Source organism: Oncorhynchus nerka, linkage group LG7 (genome assembly GCF_034236695.1).
Source record: "Oncorhynchus nerka isolate Pitt River linkage group LG7, Oner_Uvic_2.0, whole genome shotgun sequence".
Lineage (NCBI taxonomy): Eukaryota > Metazoa > Chordata > Actinopteri > Salmoniformes > Salmonidae > Oncorhynchus > Oncorhynchus nerka.
In genome coordinates, this window is record NC_088402.1 from 43,363,181 (window position 1) to 43,383,962 (window position 20,782).

Sequence of the window (20,782 nt, forward strand, 5' to 3'; positions counted from 1 at the left end):
TGCTGTAGGTGTCCTGGAGGGCAGGTAGTTTGCCCCGATGATGCGTTGGGCAGACCACACCACCCTCTGGTGAGCCGTACCAGGCGGTGATACAGCCCGACAGGATGCTCTCAAGGACTTGAGTTCCTGTATGTTATCACAATTGCACCATGAGTTGTTAATCATGAAACATACACCCCCGCCCTTCTTCTTCCCGGAGAGTTGTTTATACCTGTCTGCGCGATGAACTGAGAACCCAGCTGGCTGGACCAACTCAGACGGTATATCCCGGGAGAGCCATGTTTCCGTGAAACAGAGTATGTTACAATCACTGGTGTTTCTCTGGTAGGAAATACTCTCCCTGAGCTTGTCAACTTTATTATCCAGAGACTGAACATTAGTGAGTAATATACTCAGAAGCGGTGAGTGGTGTGCGGACTAAGTCGGACTAGAAGACCCCTCCGAGTACCTACCCTTTGCCGGCGTTGTTTTGGGTCGGCCTCTGGAATCAGTTCAATTACCCTGGTGGGTGCGAACAAAGGATTCGCTTCGGGAAAATTGTATTCCTGGTTGTACCTGCAAGCCTGCAGGCCTTACCTTTGACGAGTTTCTTTTGTTGGCACTCCAATATGTCCCATAAATATCACAAATGGTCCTTTTGGTTGATTAATTCCGTCGATATATATCCAAAATGTACATTTATTTGGCTTGTTTGATCTAGAAAAACACCGGTTCCAACTTGCGCAACGTGGCTACAAAATATCTCAAAATTACCAGTAAACTTTGCCAAAACATTTCAAACTACTTTTGTAATACAACTTTAGGTATTTTTTAAAGTAAATAATTGATAAAATTGAAGACTGGATGATCTGTGTTCAATACAGGAAGAAAACAAACTGACACTACCTTTCTGGTCATGCGCCTCTATCTAACAGTACACTTGAAGTGACCCTCGTTTTGAACAGGGCTACTTCTTCATTACACAAAGAAAAAACCTCAACCAATTTCTAAAGACTGGTGACATCCAGTGGAAGCGGAACTGCAAGAAGGTCCCTTAGAAATCAGGATTCCCAATGAAAACCCATTGAAAAGAGTGACCTCAAAAACAACAAAAATCTGAATGGTTTTTCCTCAAGGTTTTGCCTGCTACATAAGTTCTGTTATACTCGCAGACATGATTCAAACAGTTTTAGAAACTTCAGTGTGTTTTCTATCCAAATCACTAATAATATGCATATCTAATCTTATGGGGATGAGTAGCAGGCAGTTAAATTTGGGCATGCATTTCATCCGGATGTGAAAATACTGCCCCCTGTCACTAAGCAGTTAACGCTCAACAGTTTTCTGTGTGTATCAAGAATGGGCCACCACCCAAAGGACATCCAGCCAACTTTACTCAACTGTGCCAAGCATTGGAGTCAACATGGGCCAGCATCCCAGTGGAACGCCTTTGACACCTTGTAGAGTCCATGCCCCAACAAATTGAGGCTGTTCTGAGGGCAAAATGGGGTGCAACTCAATACTAGGAAGGTGTTTGTCTTGAGAGAAAAAAACACAAGAGAGAGAGATGGATGGATGGATATTCATTCCCTAAATAAGCTTTGTTGCACAATTAAGTCAATACACTACATTTCAAACGGTCAGCATTCTAATGAATTCAGGGATTGTCAAATTATACCTAGGCTAAATTATAAGCCTTTCACAACCATAAGACCAACTAATAATGCAAATATTTGATAAAAATAGTACAACCTTTTTTTTCTCTCAATCACTCATCTGGCGTCCATGTCTTATCTATGAAAATCCCACTTTTGTGACAAATTCAACCAAAACCATGCACATCTAATAATGACAAACAAGGTATTACAGAAAATGAACACATGATTCCAAAACAATTTCTCAAGCACCGGCCCAGCCCATGTGCTAGTGAGTAGCCTGCTAATATTTTGTATTTCAAGTCTAGCCAACTTGGATCTATTTGCTAGCTAACAAGGTAGAACAGTTATGAACCCTCCTGTCCATCTCCAACTCTTTGAACTGTCCACTTTGTTTAGATGTTAATTAAATGGCCTACCTGGCTATTATTTCTCAGAATGAGAATCTGTTGTCAATTCCTGACATAAATCTGTATTTTTATGCTCATTGCACATTTATGACAGGCTATACGGCTAGCACTTCTGGCTAAAATGCTGCCAGCTAGCGGTACCGCAAGGCTGCGCGCAACAAACTGAGCATTCATTTTCCAGAATCAATTGTCTTTGGGTAGTGTATGCTCTCTGTCAATTTTGTTTGTTGAGCCAATAAAAGGGGTATCCTCTGTTACAGTAAAATGTCTTAATGTGTTTCGGTGTACATTTGACCGATTTCTGTGCTGCTGCTCCAGTTTCAACTGTTCTGCCTTATTATTATTCGACCATGCTGGTCATTTATGAACATTTGAACATCTTGGCCATGTTCTGTTATAATCTCCACCCGGCACAGCCAGAAGAGGACTGGCCACCCCACATAGCCTGGTTTCTCTCTAGGTTTCTTCCTAGGTTTTGGCCTTTCTAGGGAGTTTTTCCTAGCCACCGTGCTTCTACACCTGCATTGCTTGCTGTTTGGGGTTTTAGGCTGGGTTTCTGTACAGCACTTTGAGATATCAGCTGATGTACGAATGGCTATATAAATAAATTTGATTTGATTTCTGTTGGACCAAACCTCAAATACAAATAGCGAGTTTAAACTGCTTGTCAGAGAGGAAGACGTGGTCTTTCATCTGTTGTTGCGAGTGGCTTGGTGTGTGTGTGTGTGTGGTTGTGTTTTATTTTTTTGTGGGAAGGTGCACACAGCACAGAACGAGCCAAGGAGACGAGACCAAAAAGACATGAGAACAAGCGGACATAAACTCTGATAAAAACAAAATAATGTGATTCTTGTGATACTGGCAATTGAAATTTTGCGCTAAAACATACATTCAAATTAATCTAACTAATGCTTTATCGCCTAGCCCTACACACATGATTAAGTAGCTTTGGATAAAGCGTCTGCTAAATGGCATACTTGCATTTGGAAAGAATTCAGTCAGACCCCTTCACTTTCTCCACATTTTGTTACATTACAGCCTTATTCCAAAATGGAATAAATAGTTTCTTCCCCCTTATCAATCTACACACAATACCCCATAATGACAAAGCAAAAACTGTTTTTTTAGAAATGTTTGCAAGTAAATATTCATACCCTTTACGCAGTACTTTTTTGAAGCACCTTTGGCAACGAGTCTTCTTGGGTATGATGCTACGCTACAAGCTTGGTGAACCTGTGTTTGGGGAGTTTCTCCCATTCTTCTCTGTACATCCTCTCAAGCTCTGTCAGGTTGGGTGGGGAGCGTTGCTGCACAGCTATTGTCAATTCTCTCCAGAGAGGGTTCAAATCTGGGCTCTGGCTGGGCCACTCAAGGACATTCAGAGACTTGTCCCGAAGTCACTCCTGCGTAGTCTTGGCTATGTGCTTAGGGTCGTTATCCCGTTGGAAGGTGAACCTTCGCCCCAGTCTGAGCGCACTGGAGCAGGTTTTCATCAAGGATCTCTGTACTTTGCTCCGTTCCTCTTTCCCTCGATCCTGACGAGTCTTCCAGTCCCTGCTGCTGAAAAACATCCCCACAGCATGATGCTGCCACCACCATGCTTCACCGTAGGAATGGTATTGGTCAGATGATAAACGGTGCCTGGTTTCCTCCAGACGAGACGCTTGGCATTCAGGCCAAAGAGTTCAATCTTGGTTTCATCAGACTAAAGAATCTTGTTTCTCATGGTCTGAGCCCTTTAGGTGCCTTTTGGCAAACTCCATGCGGGGTGTAATGTGCCTTCTACTGAGGGGCTTCCGTCTGGCCACTCTACCATAAAGGCCTGATTGGTGGAGTGCTGCAGAGATGACTGTTCTTCTGGAAGGTTCTCCCATCTCCACAGAGGAACTCTGGAGCTCTGTCAGAGTAACCATCGGGTTCCTGGTCACCTCCCTGACCATGGCCCTCATTCTCCGATTTCTCAGTTTGGCCGGGCGGCCAGCTCTACGGAGTCTTGGTGGTTCCAAACTTTTTCCATTCATGAGTGATGGATGCCACTGTGTTCTTGGGGAACTTCAATACCGCAGACATTTTTTGGTACCCTTCACTAGATATGTGCCTTGACATAATCCTGTCTCAGATCTACGGACAATTAATTCGGCTTGGTTTTGGCTCTGACATGCACTGTCAACTGTGGGATCTTATATAGACAGGTGTGTGCCTTTCCAAATCATGTCCAACCAATTGAATTTACCACAGGTGGACTGCAATCAAGTTGTAGACATTTCTCAAGGATGATCAATGGAAACAGGATGCACCAGAGCTCAATTTCGAGTCTCATAGCGAAGGGTCTAAATACATTTACATTTACATTACATTTAAGTCATTTAGCAGACGCTCTTATCCAGAGCGACTTACAAATTGGTGCATTCACCTTATGACATCCAGTGGAACAGTAGTGCATCTAAATCTTCTAAGGGGGGTGAGAGGGATTACTTTATCCTATCCTAGGTATTCCTTAAAGAGGTGGGGTTTCAGGTGTCTCCGGAAGGTGGTGATTGACTCCGCTGTCCTGGCGTCGTGAGGGAGTTTGTTCCGCCATTGGGGGGCCAGAGCAGCGAACAGTTTTGACTGGGCTGAGCGGGAACTGTACTTCCTCAGTGGTAGGGAGGCGAGCAGGCCAGAGGTGGATGAACGCAGTGCCCTTGTTTGGGTGTAGGGCCTGATCAGAGCCTGGAGGTACTGAGGTGCCGTTCCCCTCACAGCTCCGTAGGCAAGCACCATGGTCTTGTAGCGGATGCGAGCTTCAACTGGAAGCCAGTGGAGAGAGCGGAGGAGCGGGGTGACGTGAGAGAACTTGGGAAGGTTGAACACCAGACGGGCTGCGGCGTTCTGGATGAGTTGTAGGGGTTTAATGGCACAGGCAGGGAGCCCAGCCAACAGCGAGTTGCAGTAATCCAGACGGGAGATGACAAGTGCCTGGATTAGGACCTGCGCCGCTTCCTGTGTGAGGCAGGGTCGTACTCTGCGGATGTTGTAGAGCATGAACCTACAGGAACGGGCCACCGCCTTGATGTTAGTTGAGAACGACAGGGTGTTGTCCAGGATCACACCAAGGTTCTTAACGCTCTGGGAGGAGGACACAGTGGAGTTGTCAACCGTGATGGCGAGATCATGGAACGGGCAGTCCTTCCCCGGGAGGAAGAGCAGCTCCGTCTTGCCGAGGTTCAGCTTGAGGTGGTGATCCGTCATCCACACTGATATGTCTGCCAGACATGCAGAGATGCGATTCGCCACCTGGTCATCAGAAGGGGAAAGGAGAAGATTAATTGTGTGTCGTCTGCATAGCAATGATAGGAGAGACCATGTGAGGTTATGACAGAGCCAAGTGACTTGGTGTATAGCGAGAATAGGAGAGGGCCTAGAACAGAGCCCTGGGGGACACCAGTGGTGAGAGCACGTGGTGTGGAGACGGATTCTCGCCACGCCACCTGGTAGGAGCGACCTGTCAGGTAGGACGCAATCCAAGCGTGGGCCGCGCCGGAGATGCCCAACTCGGAGAGGGTGGAGAGGAGGATCTGATGGTTCACAGTATCGAAGGCAGCCGATAGGTCTAGAAGGATGAGAGCAGAGGAGAGAGAGTTAGCTTTAGCAGTGCGGAGCGCCTCCGTGATACAGAGAAGAGCAGTCTCAGTTGAATGACTAGTCTTGAAACCTGACTGATATGGATCAAGAAGGTCATTCTGAGAGAGATAGCGGGAGAGCTGGCCAAGGACGGCACGTTCAAGAGTTTTGGAGAGAAAAGAAAGAAGGGATACTGGTCTGTAGTTGTTGACATCGGAGGGATCGAGTGTAGGTTTTTTCAGAAGGGGTGCAACTCTCGCTCTCTTGAAGACGGAAGGGACGTAGCCAGCGGTCAGGGATGAGTTGATGAGCGAGGTGAGGTAAGGGAGAAGGTCTCCGGAAATGGTCTGGAGAAGAGAGGAGGGGATAGGGTCAAGCGGGCAGGTTGTTGGGCGGCCGGCCGTCACAAGACGCGAGATTTCATCTGGAGAGAGAGGGGAGAAAGAGGTCAGAGCACAGGGTAGGGCAGTGTGAGCAGAACCAGCGGTGTCGTTTGACTTAGCAAACGAGGATCGGATGTCGTCGACCTTCTTTTCAAAATGGTTGACGAAGTCATCTGCAGAGAGGGAGGAGGGGGGAGGGGAGGAGGATTCAGGAGGGAGGAGAAGGTGGCAAAGAGCTTCCTAGGGTTAGAGGCAGATGCTTGGAATTTAGAGTGGTAGAAAGTGGCTTTAGCAGCAGAGAGAGAAGAGGAAAATGTAGAGAGGAGGGAGTGAAAGGATGTCAGGTCCGCAGGGAGGCGAGTTTTCCTCCATTTCCGCTCGGCTGCCCGGAGCCCTGTTCTGTGAGCTCGCAATGAGTCGTCGAGCCACGGAGCGGGAGGGGAGGACCGAGCCGGCCTGGAGGATAGGGGACATAGAGAGTCAAAGGATGCAGAAAGGGAGGAGAGGAGGGTTGAGGAGGCAGAATCAGGAGATAGGTTGGATAAGGTTTGAGCAGAGGGAAGAGATGATAGGATGGAAGAGGAGAGAGTAGCGGGGGAGAGAGAGCGAAGGTTGGGACGGCGCGATACCATCCGAGTAGGGGCAGTGTGGGAAGTGTTGGATGAGAGCGAGAGGGAAAAGGATACAAGGTAGTGGTCGGAGACTTGGAGGGGAGTTGCAATGAGGTTAGTGGAAGAACAGCATCTAGTAAAGATGAGGTCGAGCGCATTTCCTGCCTTGTGAGTAGGGGGGGAAGGTGAGAGGGTGAGGTCAAAAGAGGAGAGGAGTGGAAAGAAGGAGGCAGAGAGGAATGAGTCAAAGGTAGACGTGGGGAGGTTAAAGTCGCCCAGAACTGTGAGAGGTGAGCCGTCCTCAGGAAAGGAGCTTATCAAGGCATCAAGCTCATTGATGAACTCTCCGAGGGAACCTGGAGGGCGATAAATGATAAGGATGTTAAGCTTGAAAGGGCTGGTAACTGTGACAGCATGGAATTCAAAGGAGGCGATAGACAGATGGGTAAGGGGAGAAAGAGAGAATGACCACTTGGGAGAGATGAGGATCCCGGTGCCACCACCCCGCTGACCAGAAGCTCTCGGGGTGTGCGAGAACACGTGGGCAGACGAAGAGAGAGCAGTAGGAGTAGCAGTGTTGTCTGTGGTGATCCATGTTTCCGTCAGTGCCAAGAAGTCGAGGGACTGGAGGGAGGCATAGGCTGAGATGAACTCTGCCTTGTTGGCCGCAGATCGGCAGTTCCAGAGGCTACCGGAGACCTGGAACTCCACGTGGGTCGTGCGCGCTGGGACCACCAGATTAGGGTGGCCGCGGCCACGCGGTGTGGAGCGTTTGTATGGTCTGTGCAGAGAGGAGAGAACAGGGAGAGACAGACACATAGTTGACAGGCTACACAAGAGGCTACGCTAATGCAAAGGAGATTGGAATGACAAGTGGACTACACGTCTCGAGTGTTCAGAAAGTTAAGCTTACGTAGCAAGAATCTTATTGACTAAAATTATTAAAATGATACAGTACTGCTGAAGTAGGCTAGCTGGCAGAGGCTGCGTTGTTTACATTTAACATGTAAGTCATTTAGCAGACGCTCTTATCCAGAGCGACTTACAAATTGGTGCGTTCACCTTAAGACATCCAGTGGAACAGCCACTTTACAATAGTGCATCTAAATCTTTTAAGGGGGGGGAGGTGAGAAGGATTACTTTATCCTATCCTAGGTATTCCTGAAAGAGGTGGGGTTTCAGGTGTCTCCGGAAGGTGGTGATTGACTCCGCTGTCCTGGCGTTGTGAGGGAGTTTGTTCCACCATTGGGGGGCCAGAGCAGCGAACAGTTTTGACTGGGCTGCGCGGGAACTGTACTTCCTCAGTGGTAGGGAGGCGAGCAGGCCAGAGGTGGATGAACGCAGTGCCCTTGTTTGGGTGTAGGGCCTGATCAGAGCCTGGAGGTACTGAGGTGCCGTTCCCCTCACAGCTCCGTAGGCAAGCACCATGGTCTTGTAGCGGATGCGAGCTTCAACTGGAAGCCAGTGGAGAGAGCGGAGGAGCGGGGTGACGTGAGAGAACTTGGGAAGGTTGAACACCAGACGGGCAGCGGCGTTCTGGATGAGTTGTAGGGGTTTAATGGCACAGGCAGGGAGCCCAGCCAACAGCGAGTTGCAGTAATCCAGACGGGAGATGACAAGTGCCTGTTGTTGACTATGTAGGCTAGCTGGCAGTGGCTGCGTTGTTGACACTACACTAATCAAGTCGTTCCGTTGAGTGTAATAGTTTCTACTGTGCTGCTATTCGGGGCTAGCTGGCTAGCTAGCAGTGTTGATTACGTTACGTTGCGTTAAAAGAACGACAATAGCTGGCTAGCTAACCTAGGAAATCGCTCTAGACTACACAATTATCTTTGATACAAAGACGGCTATGTAGCTAGCTATGTAGCTAGCTACGATCAAACAAATCAAGCCGTTGTACTGTAATGAAATGAAAAATGTGATACTACCTGTGGAGCGAAGCGAAATGCGACCGGGTTGTTGGGTGCGGAAGCTCTGTTCGGTAGACGTTGGCTAGCTGTTATGTAAATATGTTTTTGTTTTTTTTGATATTTAAAAAAAACAACATTTTTTTCCTTTGTCATTATGGTGTATTGTGTGTAGATTGATGAGGAACAAATAAATAATAAATAAAAAAAATTGAGTAAAGCTGTAACATAACAAAATGTCAAAAGTGAAGGGGTTTGAACACTTTACGAATTTGGTGTCTTCAGGAGCAGCTGATGAAGCAGCAACAGCAGTGGCAGCAGCAGCACAGCCAAGCAGCAGCCCAACAGAGCCAGCAGCAGTTCCCACCCCAGCAGCCGCAGCAGGGCCCTTCTCCGGGGGCCAGCACTCAGACCCAGTGTCCCAAGCAGCAGCAGTCAGGGTCCCTTCAGTACCCGCCACAGGGCTCAATGGGCCGCGGCCCCCAGCCCCTGCCCATGAACTTTGACCCGCGCTGGATGATGATGCCCTACATGGACCCCCGGATGATGCAGGGGGGCATGCAGGGTCGACCTCCAGGGCCCATGGACTACTACCCGCCCAACATGCAACATGCAGGTGGGTACTCATGGTAGTCTGGTTTGATATATAAAATATTTAGTCAAGGAGTTGGTATTTTGCCATAGGGCAGAATCTGAATTTGCAGGTCAATGGCAGATTTGTGCAAACCAGATTCAAATGTTGAATATTTAGATTATGATAATGCAATAATGTTTATATGTTATAGGAAATGACACCAGGTTGCCAGCTAAAATTTTTATAATTGAGTATCACTTTTTTCCCTAATGTGACACCCATTTCTGTTTCAGGGATGATGGGGCGAGAGCGCTCCGATTCGGGGGGCTCTGGTTCAGACACCTTCGACAGGCAGCAGCACCCGGGACACCCCAACCGTGGGACACCTCCCATGGATCCCAAACTGGCCTGGGGGCCTGAGGTGTTCCCTGGGGGCAGCGACGGCAGGGGACTGAGCTCCCCTCTGAGACAGAAGCAGGCACTGGAAGAGGATGATGTCAGTGGCAAAGGGCCTAGGTAAGACGGAGGGGGGGTGTCAGATGTCACTCACAGTCATTTAAAGGGATATTTTTGGCAATGAGGCCCTTTATCTCCTTCCCTAGAGTCTGATTAATTCGTGGATACCATTTTTATCTCTGCATGTAGTTCGAAGGAAGTTGCTAGTTAGCTTTGGCTCGTGAAACTACATCTAATTTCCTTAATACTGGACACAGAGACAAAAGTGGTATCCACAAATTCATCTGACTCTGTGGAAATAGATAAAGGGCCAATCCTCAAGTATCCGTTTAATGAGCAAATCATACAATATTGTTTGAATAGGAAAATATGTATTAGTTGAAATCAAATGAGATTAATATATGAATCCAGTCATTTTTATAAGTACAGTATACGGTTTATGGAATAAAGGTTTTTATTAAATCGCTGGTTTTTATTTTAGGAGTGACACCCCTCCAGTCCGTGGTATGCGAGAGGGAGGGCCAGGCCCCATCCAGCAGCCCAACTCTGTTTCGGGCTCCTCCAACCAGACCCCACCCCCTGTGGGCACTCTGGTGGGGGGCCAGGGAGGAGGCAGCCACCACCCCCACCACCACCAGTCCTACATGGGTGGCCGGGGCAACTACAGCAACTTTCCCGACCAGGGCTCCCGCATGGCCCACCAGCAGCAACAGAGGGGGAGTGGTGGAGGCTTCAGCCACCAGGATGAGGGCCAGGGCCACAAGGGTGGCCAGCAACAGGGCCAGGTCTGGGGGGCCCCCCACCCCCACTACGACCGCAATGGGCGCACTGACCTCTCCCCCAGGAGAATAACAACCTCCACCACCCTCAACACCAACAACACCATGGTCATCAACAACACCAAGGCCCCTCCCACTTTCCCCTCCACCCCCACAAGCCCGAGAATGGCCGCGGTGAGAGAGGAGGCGAAGCCCCCAAGAAGGGTGACCCCTCGCCCCCACTCCAACAGCCGTCCCTCTCCTCCTGCTCATCCTCCTCCTCGTCATCCTCAGCCAGGGACGACGGCAGCGGCAAGGCGGTCGTGCATCTCCTCCCACCTCAGCGCAAGGCTGACACAGGAACCGGGCAGAGACATGATGCAGGAAGCAGCAGAGAGATGAAGCAGGATAAGATGGGCCACAGCCAATCTCAGTCCTCTGTGACGTCTCAGCAGTCCCAGCAGCAGAGGCAGGGCCAGGAGCAGCACCACCACCGTGATCCTAAGCCCAACCAGCGGGAGCGAGGGGGGAGAGAACACAAGACTGAGACCCAGTGGGGGCCACGGCCCGGCAGCAGCAACGCAGGAGGCCCCTCGAACAACAGGAGAGGAGGGAGCGGAAACAACCGCGGAGGGGAGGATTCATCCAATCACCCAACAGCGTCTGACCACAACAAACCTTCCGGTGGCAGCAACACCAATAAGAGGGCAGGGCCTATCAAGAGGCCTGTGCTGAAGGAGATGAAAAGAGAGGGTGGGGAGGGCGAGGGAGGAGAAAAGACCAGCGGAGGAGGCTCTGGAAAAGACAAAGACGGAGGCAATTCATCAGTCAAGCAGGAAACATCCTCCGGCCCACAGAGCTCCTCTGCAGTGTCTGGTAAAGAAGAACTGGCTCAGACCGGTCCCAAACCCAGAAACGGATGGAAGGACCGAGCGGCGAACGAACGAGGAGGAGTGGGCAAAGGTCCCAAAGACGGTGTCAACCCCACCCCCTCATCAGGGTACTCTGGCCCCCCATCCAATAGGCGGGACAGAGAGCGCTCGTTGGAGAGGGGCGGGGGCGCATCATACCACGGCGGCTCGGCCCGTGGTAGCAGAGCCAGCCGAGGACGAGGTGGCGAGTTCTACGGGCGTGGCCGAGGTTACCGGGGCACTTACACGGGCACGGCCGGGGGTGGCAGTGTTAGCCGTGGCAGGGCAGCAGGCAGCAGGAGCAGCCGGGACTACCGAGCTGGCGGCGGCTACCACCAAGAATTCAATGACGAGGCATCGGGGGCAAGGCGCAACCGAGGGGGGTCGCAAGCCAACCCGGGGCGTGCCCGTAACCACAGCGAGACCCGCAGCGAGGGTTCAGAATACGAGGAGGTCCCCAAGAGGAGGAGGCAGAGGGGGTCGGAGACGGGCAGTGAGAGTGCCGCCAGCGACCTGGCCCAGTCGGACAAGGAGGACCGCAAATCCAGCACCAAGAATGGCAGTGGCACAGATAACTTTACCAGTGGCGGCTCCGCCCCATCCAGAGGCTCCCAGGCCCGGGTGTTCACCCCCAGAGGGGTGCCCTCTAGGAGGGGTAGGGGGGGTGGCGGAGGGGGAGGAGGTGGCAGCAGCATCTATAGAAGTGGTGGAGCCGGAGGAGGAATGGCTGGAGGTCACAGGTCAGGATCCAGGGCCGACCCTCAAGGCTGGGCCTCCAAGTCCTCAGCCTCGGTCCGCAAGCAGCAGGGCCCAATGCAGTCGTCTGCACCCAAAGACACGGGTCGTGGAACCGGTGGGGAGGAGAAGTCAGTGGACGGAAGCCAAGCTCAGAATCAGGGAGGAGCAACCCTCCACAATCTATCCTTGCTGCACCTACTCCAGCCCCACAGGGCTCCATGGAGAATGGAGGAGTTGGGACCCAGCAGTCCACGGCTAATCCCACTACCAACTCCAGCGGGTCCCTTCCTCTCTCTGGCTCAGACGGGCGTGGCTTTCCTTGCGTCCCCCAGGATGGCTTTGAGCGCCCCCCGAGACGCCGTCGCCACGGACGCTCCCAACACCAACAGGACAAGCCACCGCGCTTCCGCAGGCTGAAGGAGCGAGAGAACGCTGCTCGCATCAACGGAGGAGGACGACCCTCCTCGCCCTGCCAGAATTACATTCAGGATGTCACTGACGGCGCACACAAAGCGGTGCCCTCGACCGGCACTGCCCCCAACACTAACCACATTGCGACCACAACTACCAACAACAACAGCAGTACCGGCACCCATCTTGGAAGCTCTAACGCAAACAGTCACCACCATCACTACAACCAGGGCAACTCTGGTCCTGCCCACTCTCAGCAGCACCACAACCCAGCAGGAGGCGCCAAATCCCCTGACTTCTCTAACCAGAACTCAGACCAGGCCAATGAGGAGTGGGAGACCGCCTCCGAGAGCAGTGACTTCACCGAGTTCCGGGAGAGGGAGGGAGGAGGAGGGAAGTCCTATTCCTCCCATCACCATCATCACCCACCCGGAAGAGGAGGTGGAGGTGGGGGAGGGGTCGGAGAGCGAGAGATGACTGCGAAGGAGCAGGCGGCAAACAAGAGAAGCTTCTCCAGCCAGCGTCCCGGTATGGAGCGACAGAACAGGAGGGTCAACGCTGGAGGAAGAGAGGGAGGTGGGGGAGGAAGAGGCCCACGGGGCCCGCCCAGTGGGGGAGGAGGCGGAGCTGGAAATGGAGGGGGCCAACGCGGTGAGCGCCGTGGAAACTGGCCCTCCCCCAAAAACAGGAAGTGAAGTAGAAGATCTGAAAACATTTCAAATGCATCCCCCTGCCCCACCCCTCTTCTTTATCCCTTTCTGTATCTATTGTTCCCTCAGCCTCTTACCTGTTCTCATCCCTTAACATATTAGCACATAGTTATGGAGACAGTGTACACACATGTTTAAACCCCCCCTCGCTTCTTTCTCCATCCAATTGCAATCTACCGTCCGTTATTGTAGTGTCAACTCTGCTCCCTCCCTGTCATGTCCCCCCACCCTACAGAATTCCACCCAAATTTAGGTTTGATTAGACACCCTTGTTCGTTTCGAACACACACCTCTTTTGACTGAGAACATAACTACAAAAAACATGTTTGCATTTACAAGCACAATATGACATATAACAGACATACACAACCACGCGCAGTAGTGTGTGTACGCAGTGTGACATGTCATGATAAACATGTTGGAGGAATTGGCTAGCCAGGAGAAGGCAGATTTTTATATTGATGTTACCTGTGTATATTTCTACCATGCTTTTGGTTGGGGTGGTATTCGGTAGGGCAGTTAACTTCATTATATTTTCCCACATGGGGTAGGGGGGGGGTTTCAGGTTCTTCTTTCAACGAGAACAATTGTACCATAGATTATAATAAAAAATTCTCTACCTTGTTTTTTTCCCTCCTTGGTCAGTTTTGTTTCACCCCCCCTTTAAAAAGTTAGGTATGTGTATTTTTTTCTTCTACAAAGCAGGTCATTAAAATACCTTTTTATACAACTCCCCCACCTCTTGAGTTTTTGATCTCCTGATCTGTTTAATTACTGTGACAGCCACAGTAGACCAGTTGAAATACTACTGCTCACCCATCCACACTCTCCTCACATTGATTGTATCTCGAATATCAATGTCTTTGCTGCTTGTTCAGAACTAGGCTGTGTGATTGAGTTTTTGTTGACCTGCTCTTATTACTTTCCAATGCTCTTTTGGTTCTGTTAGATAAAAGGCTCTCTCAACATAGCATTCTCTTCTCTGTTTTGCAGAAGATTCTCTCCTGTTCATTTTGAAGTTTGTTTACCCTAAGAAGACTGAATTGATAGCTTGAATGCTTTATACACACACACACACACACACACACACACACACACTACCGGTCAAAAGTTTTAGAACAACCTTCTCATTCAAGGGTTTTGCTTTTTTTTTCTCATTTCAACATTGGATAATTATAGTGATAACACATGGAATCATGTAGTAATCAAAAGTGTTAGACAAATCCAAATATATTATATTTGAGATTCTTCAAATAGCCACCCTTTGCCTTGATGACAGCTTTGCACGCTCTTGCTCTTGTTTTCCTTCACTCTGCGGTCCTACTCATCCCAAACCATCTCAATTTGTTTGAGGTCGGGGGATTGTGGAGGCCAGGTCATTTGATGCAGCATTCTATCACTCTCCTTCTTGGTAAAATAGCCCTTACACTGCCTGGAGGTGTGTTGGGTCATTGTCCTGTTGAGGGAAAAAATGATAGTCCCACTAAGCCCAAACCAGATGGGATGGCGTATCGCTGCAGAATGCTGTGGTAGCCATGCTGGTTAAGTGTGCCTTGAATTCTAAATAAATCACTGACAGTGTCACCAGCAAAACACCCCCACACCATAACCACATCCGCCATGCTTTAGGGTGGGAAATACACATACAGAGATCATCTGTTCACCCACACTGCGTCTCAAAGACAGCGGTTGGAACCAAAAATCTCTCATTTGGACTCCAGACCAAATGACAGATTTCCACCGGTCTAATGTCTTGCTCGTGTTTTTTGCCCAAAGCAAGTTATCTTCTTATTGGTGTCCTTTTAGTAGTGGTTTCTTTGCAGCAATTCGACCATGAAGGCCTGATTCCCTCTGAACAGTTGATGTTGATATATCTGTTGCTTGAAGGATTTATTTGGGCTGCAATTTCTGAGGCTGGTAACTCTAATGAACTTACCCTCTGCAGCAGAGGTAACTCTGTGTCTTCCGTTCCTGTGGCGGTCCTCATGATAGCCAGTTTCATCATAGCACTTGATGGTTTTTGCGACTGCACTTGAAGAAACTTTAAAAGTTCTTAATGTTCCGTATTTACTGACCTTCATGTCTTAAAGTAATGCTGGACTGTCATTTCTCTTTGTTTATTTGAGCTGTTCTTGCCATAATATGGACTTGGTCTTTAACCGAATAGAGCCATCTTCTGTATACTCCCCCTACCTTGTCACAACACAACTGATTGGTTCAAACTCATTAAGAAGGAAAGAAATTCCACAAATTAACTTTTAACAAGGCGCACCTGTTGTATTACATTCCAGATGACTACATCATGAAGCTCGTTGAGAGAATGCCAAGAGTGTGCAAAGCTGTCAATGCAAAGGGTGGCTATTTGAAGAATCGCATCTCAAATATATTTGGATTTGTTTAGCACTTTTTTTTGTTACTACATGATTCCATATGTGTTATTTCATAGTGTTGATGTCTTCATTATTATTCTATAATGTAGAAAATAGTAGAAAAACCCTTGAATTGAGGAGTGGTTCTAAAAATGTTGAACAGTAGTGTGTGTGTGTGTATGTGTATATATACATACATATATACATACATACATACATACATACATACATACATTACCGTTCAAAAGTTTATATATATATAGATATTTTCGCATGAAATTTCTTGTTAGGGAAAAATCTGTTCATTGAAAATGCGAGAAGTAAATGCAAAGTTATTTAATCTTATTTTAAGATGCTGTTTATTCTTTTTACCTTACTTTTTTTTTTTGCTTCAAGAGATGAGGCCACACCTATAGTATAAAGAAATGGTTGGTGTATTTTTATTGAGCAAAGTTGTTACATTATGCAGCTAGGAATCGTACAACAGTGTTAAGTTTGGCCATCGGCATATTGTGCTTTTATTATATTAATCTGCTGTCCTACTCGATGCAGGAAGGCTCTCTACTTAAACACAACTAACTGCACTGTGCTGTAGAAGAGACACTTGTAACCAAAGTAAGGCGGGCAAGAGCTCCATATTGAGGAAGTATTTTCAACGCATACATTAATTCAAGATGGCCTTTCCAAAAACCTCGATGGCAACTAAATAGCTCAATTGAACTGAATCTTGGACTATGGTGGGAAGGGGCAAGGGTGGTCTGTGTTCACACCACTGATTTCCAAATACATTTGCAAAGTATACTATTATTCTCCAAGAGTGTTATAGGGAATACAAGGGTTTAGAACTTTTGATTTCACAGACAGATGTATATCACACGACGAATGAAATGGCACACAGCTTGTTTTGAACATTTGATGGGGGGGGGGGGGGGGTGCATCCTACCAAATAATAGATTAATTTCTAATTTTTATTTTTTTTATCTTCATCTGCATACATTTTTCACAGCTTGTAAGTTGGGGTTTGTTTGTTTACTGACACCCACCGTTTTAAGATTCGCTTTGGGATGTTGTGAGTAGGGAATTTGAGTGTATGTGTGTGTGCATTTTCTGGTGTCTGTAATATCTTATTTTTTGGGGGGGTTATGTGGATGGCAAACACTTTTGCCTTGTTTGCCCACACTTAGTTTTAACAACTATATTAAGACAATTTACAGTTTTTTTCTTATATACATTCACGTATATACATTCAAGTGTGTGTGTATATATATGTTTATCCAAATGAAGTACATAATCAGTTCTTGGGGTGTATTGAAATGTTTACCATACTCTCTTAAGGCAGTCAAAATGAAGTGGGTATATTTAATTTTTCATTATGACTTCTACTAAGCATGACCACATCCACGGGTGCAGCTCACCTTGCCTGTGAAAACAACAGTGGTAGCCATACACTTAACACAGGCTTGTATGAGCCCTGCATCCTTCCCTAACACTTACTGTTGATGTGCTCATATTGTATGTACCCATGTTTAAAGAAAAAAATAGTGTATTCTTGAAAACCTCAAAGATTGTACTATATTTCCAGCATCACACCAAGGTACCTGGAGTGGTTAAAGCTGTTCTATAATTTATGGTTTATTAATGGAACCGTATTATACACACATGTATGTATATTGGTATGTATCTAAGTTTTTGTCTACCCCAACTTACAGTCCCACAAACTAATGTTGCCATTTCTTAAGTTCAAGGGAGCAATGTACAAGCAGAGGAGTGTCTTATTATAATAAAATTATACAGAGAAAGTTAAATAAACTTTTTGTTTTAATGGAAAATCTGTTTTTGTTTTGATTTTATTATGAATTGCCACCACCTGTAAAGAAGAGGTGGACACAAATTAAATATATTATTTTAACCACCTGGGCAATGGTAGGTGGTTCTCTGCACTGATATGTACAGTGCATTTTTCCACATTTTGTTACGTTACAGCCTTGTTCTAAAATTGATTAAAGACTCTCACCCCCCCCCCTTAACAATCAACACACAATACCCTATAATTACAAAGAAAAAAACGGTTTTTAGAAATGTTAGCAAATGTATTAAATAAAAACTGAAATTATCAAATTTGCATAAGTATTCAGACCCTTTACTCAGTACTTTGTTGAAGTACCTTTGGCAGCGATCACAGCCGGCAATCACAACCCCAGTCTGAGGTCCTGAGTGCTCTGTCAAGCAAGTTTTCATCAAGGATCTCTGGGTACTTTGCTCTGTTCATCTTTCCCTCGATCCTGACTAGACTCCCAATCCCTGCCGCTGAAAAACATCCCCACAGCATGATGCTGCCACCACCATGTTTCACCGTATGGATGGTGCCAGGTTTCCTCCAGACGGGACGCTTGGCATTCAGGCCAAGGAGTTCAATCTTGGTTTCATCAGACCTAGAGAATCTTGTTTCTCATGGTCTGAGAGTCTTTAGGTGCTGTTGTGCCTTTTACAGAGGAGTGACTTCCATTTGGCCACTAACCAACCTTGATTGATGGAGTGCTGCAGAGATGGTTGTCTTTTGGAATGTTATCCAATCTCTACAGAGGAATCTGGAGTTCTGTCAGTTTCCATTGGGTTCTGGGTCACTACCCTGACCAACGCCCTTCTCGCCCAATTGCTCAGTTTGACCGGGCGACCAGCTCTAGGAAGAGTCTTGTTGGTTCCTAACTTCTTCTATTTAAGAATGATGGAGGCCACTGTGTTCTTGGGGACCTTTAATGCTGCAGACATTTTTTTGGTACCCTTCCCCTGATCTGTGCCTCGACACAGTCATGCCTCAGCTCTACAGACAATTCCTTCGACCTCATGGCTTGGTTTTTTGCTCTGACATGTAGTGTCAACTGTGGGACCTTTGTATATAGACAGATGTATGCCTTTCCAAATGTCCAATCAATTGAATTTACCACAGGTGGCCTTCAATCAAGTTGTAGAATCATCTCAAGGATGATCAATGGAACAGGATTCACCTGGGCTCAATTTCGAGTAGCATAGCAAATAGTGCAAAAAAGGTATTTCTGGTTTTCATCTTTTATAAATTTGACCAAAAATCTGAACCTGTTTTCGCCTTATATGGCATTGTGTGTAGATTGAGGGAAAAATGTATTTAATCCATTTTAGAATAAGGCTAACGTAACAAAATGTGGGAAAAGTGAATAGGGTCTGAATTCTTGCTGAATGCACTGTAGCTAATAGAACACGTTTGTAAACCCACTACAATCATGCAGTACAGTGTACAGTCAAATAGTTACACCGGCAGGGCCTGGTGGTATGACATTAGTCAAACCAAAAGCATACCTTGACTTGTTAGAGTTCAAGTGTTGGATAGTCATAGCCAGCTAGGTAACATAGCATCCCTCTGTTTGAGCCAGGTGTTTGCTAACTAGCTGCATTTGCTAAGTGAAAGTGAAAAATGACTAAATATATCTAGCTCTCTTTCTCCTCCCTTTTTGAAGAAATGTATTTGTTTAAAACTGTTCAACTATTGTCTTTCTCTCTTTGAGTCAACTCACCACATTTTATCAAATCACATTTTTTCATATGCGGCTTCTAATACAACAGGTATACCTTACAGTGAAATGTACACTTACAAGCCCTTAACCAACAATGCAGTTTTAAGAAAATCTGAAATAAAAAAAAATTGAGAGAAGAATAACAATTAAAGATCAGCAGTAAAATAACAATAGCAGGGCTATATACAGGGGGTACCGGTTCAGAGTCGATGTGCGGGGGTACCGGTGTCGAGGTACTTGAGGTAATATGTACATGTTATTAATGTGACTATGCATAGATAATAACAGAGTAGGAGAAGTGTAGAAGAGGGGGGTGCAAATAGTCTGGGTAACGGTTTGACTAGATGTTCAGGACTCTTATGGCTTGGGGGTAGAAGCTGTTTAGAAGCCTCTTGGACCTAGACTTGGCGCTCTGGTACCGGTTGCCATGTGGTAGCAGAGAGAACAGTCTATGATTTGGGTGTCTGGAGTCTGACAATATTTAGGGCCTGGTATAGAGGTCCTGGATGGCAGGGAGCTTGGCCCCGGTGATGTACTGGGCCGTACGCACTACCCTCTTTTTAGGAATTTTATGAATAATGACAAAACAATATCTACATTTAAATAGAACTATAACTAATTAAACTCTAGTCTGTTTTATATCTGATGAATAATGTTAATTCATAAGGAAGGGATTGTGTATCATGAAACAGGGGTAATTAAACATAATAAATACCATTCCAGCTGGGTTGGGGAGGAATGGATTGTGGGTTTTTAAGTAAGCAAAGAGGGTCGTTAACCTATGGTTGAACCGACTCAACTTAGCTCTGGGATGTTTAGATAAGGCAGCGAGTGTCTCCCTAGGTTTTCCATCATCTGGAACTGTCTGCTGAATAGTGATAGATGAAGACTTCAGAAGTTAATATTGATATAAGTGTGTGTCTGGAGTGAGCGAGCTAGGGGGTTGGAATAAACTTTTGAACCTGCTTTGTCCTGGTCGATAGGAGGAAGGACATTTTATAACCTATGACATCATATTCTGTATATAAACTGTTTGTGGTTCCATGGGAGCGAGCTCCGAGAATAAATACTATTATCTAATTTTGATAAGACTGGTCTCTGTCTATTTTATGCAAATAGGAGTCTTACAAATTCTTATAAAATAGACTGAGTGAATTTAATTATAGGAATTATGAAATTCCGATGACACCTCTGTAGTGCCTTGCGGTCGGAGGCCGAGCAGTTGCCATACCAGTCAGTGATGCAGCCGGTCAGGATGCTCTCTGGTGCAGCTGTAAAACATTTTGAGGACCCACGGCAAATCTTTTCAGTCTCCTGAGGGGGAATAGGTTTTGTCGTGCAATAGGTTGGATCATTAAAAGTCAATGTACCCAGAGGAGGACGAAAGCTAGCTGTCCTCTGGCTACACCATGGTGCTACCCTACAGAGTGCTGCTGAGGCTACTGTACACCATTGCAGAAGTGCTTTACTAAGTTATTTGGTGATGTGGATATATGTTGTCTAGTTTTATGTAAAAAGGATAAACATTTAAAAAGTTTCAATTTTTATTAAATTCGCTGAGGAGGATGGTCCTCCTCTGAGGAGCCTCCACGGCTCTATGCCACTACACGCTCAGCCATGCATTGAACATTGCAGTATTTTTTGTGAACAGTGATTGAGTTAGTGTGCCTTCAGAAAGTATTCATACCCCTTGACTTATTTCTAATTTTGTTGTGTTACAGCCTGAATTCAAAATGGATTAAATAGATTTTTTCCTCAC

The 20,782-nt window shown here is 46.9% G+C and overlaps 1 protein-coding gene across 1 annotated transcript in view; it reads left to right on the plus strand.

Moving 5' to 3' along the window:
- The window catches only part of LOC115131732 (protein PRRC2A-like), a 51,408-nt gene extending 34,104 nt beyond the window's left edge, over positions 1 to 17,304 (plus strand). The window contains 5 exon segments of the mRNA XM_029663681.2: positions 8,834 to 9,164; positions 9,416 to 9,638; positions 10,060 to 10,414; positions 10,417 to 12,157; positions 12,160 to 17,304. Of these exon segments, the coding sequence (XP_029519541.2) occupies positions 8,834 to 9,164; positions 9,416 to 9,638; positions 10,060 to 10,414; positions 10,417 to 12,157; positions 12,160 to 13,091 (3,582 nt within the window). The 3' untranslated portion in view covers positions 13,092 to 17,304.
- Positions 17,305 to 20,782: the final 3,478 nt, after the last annotated feature.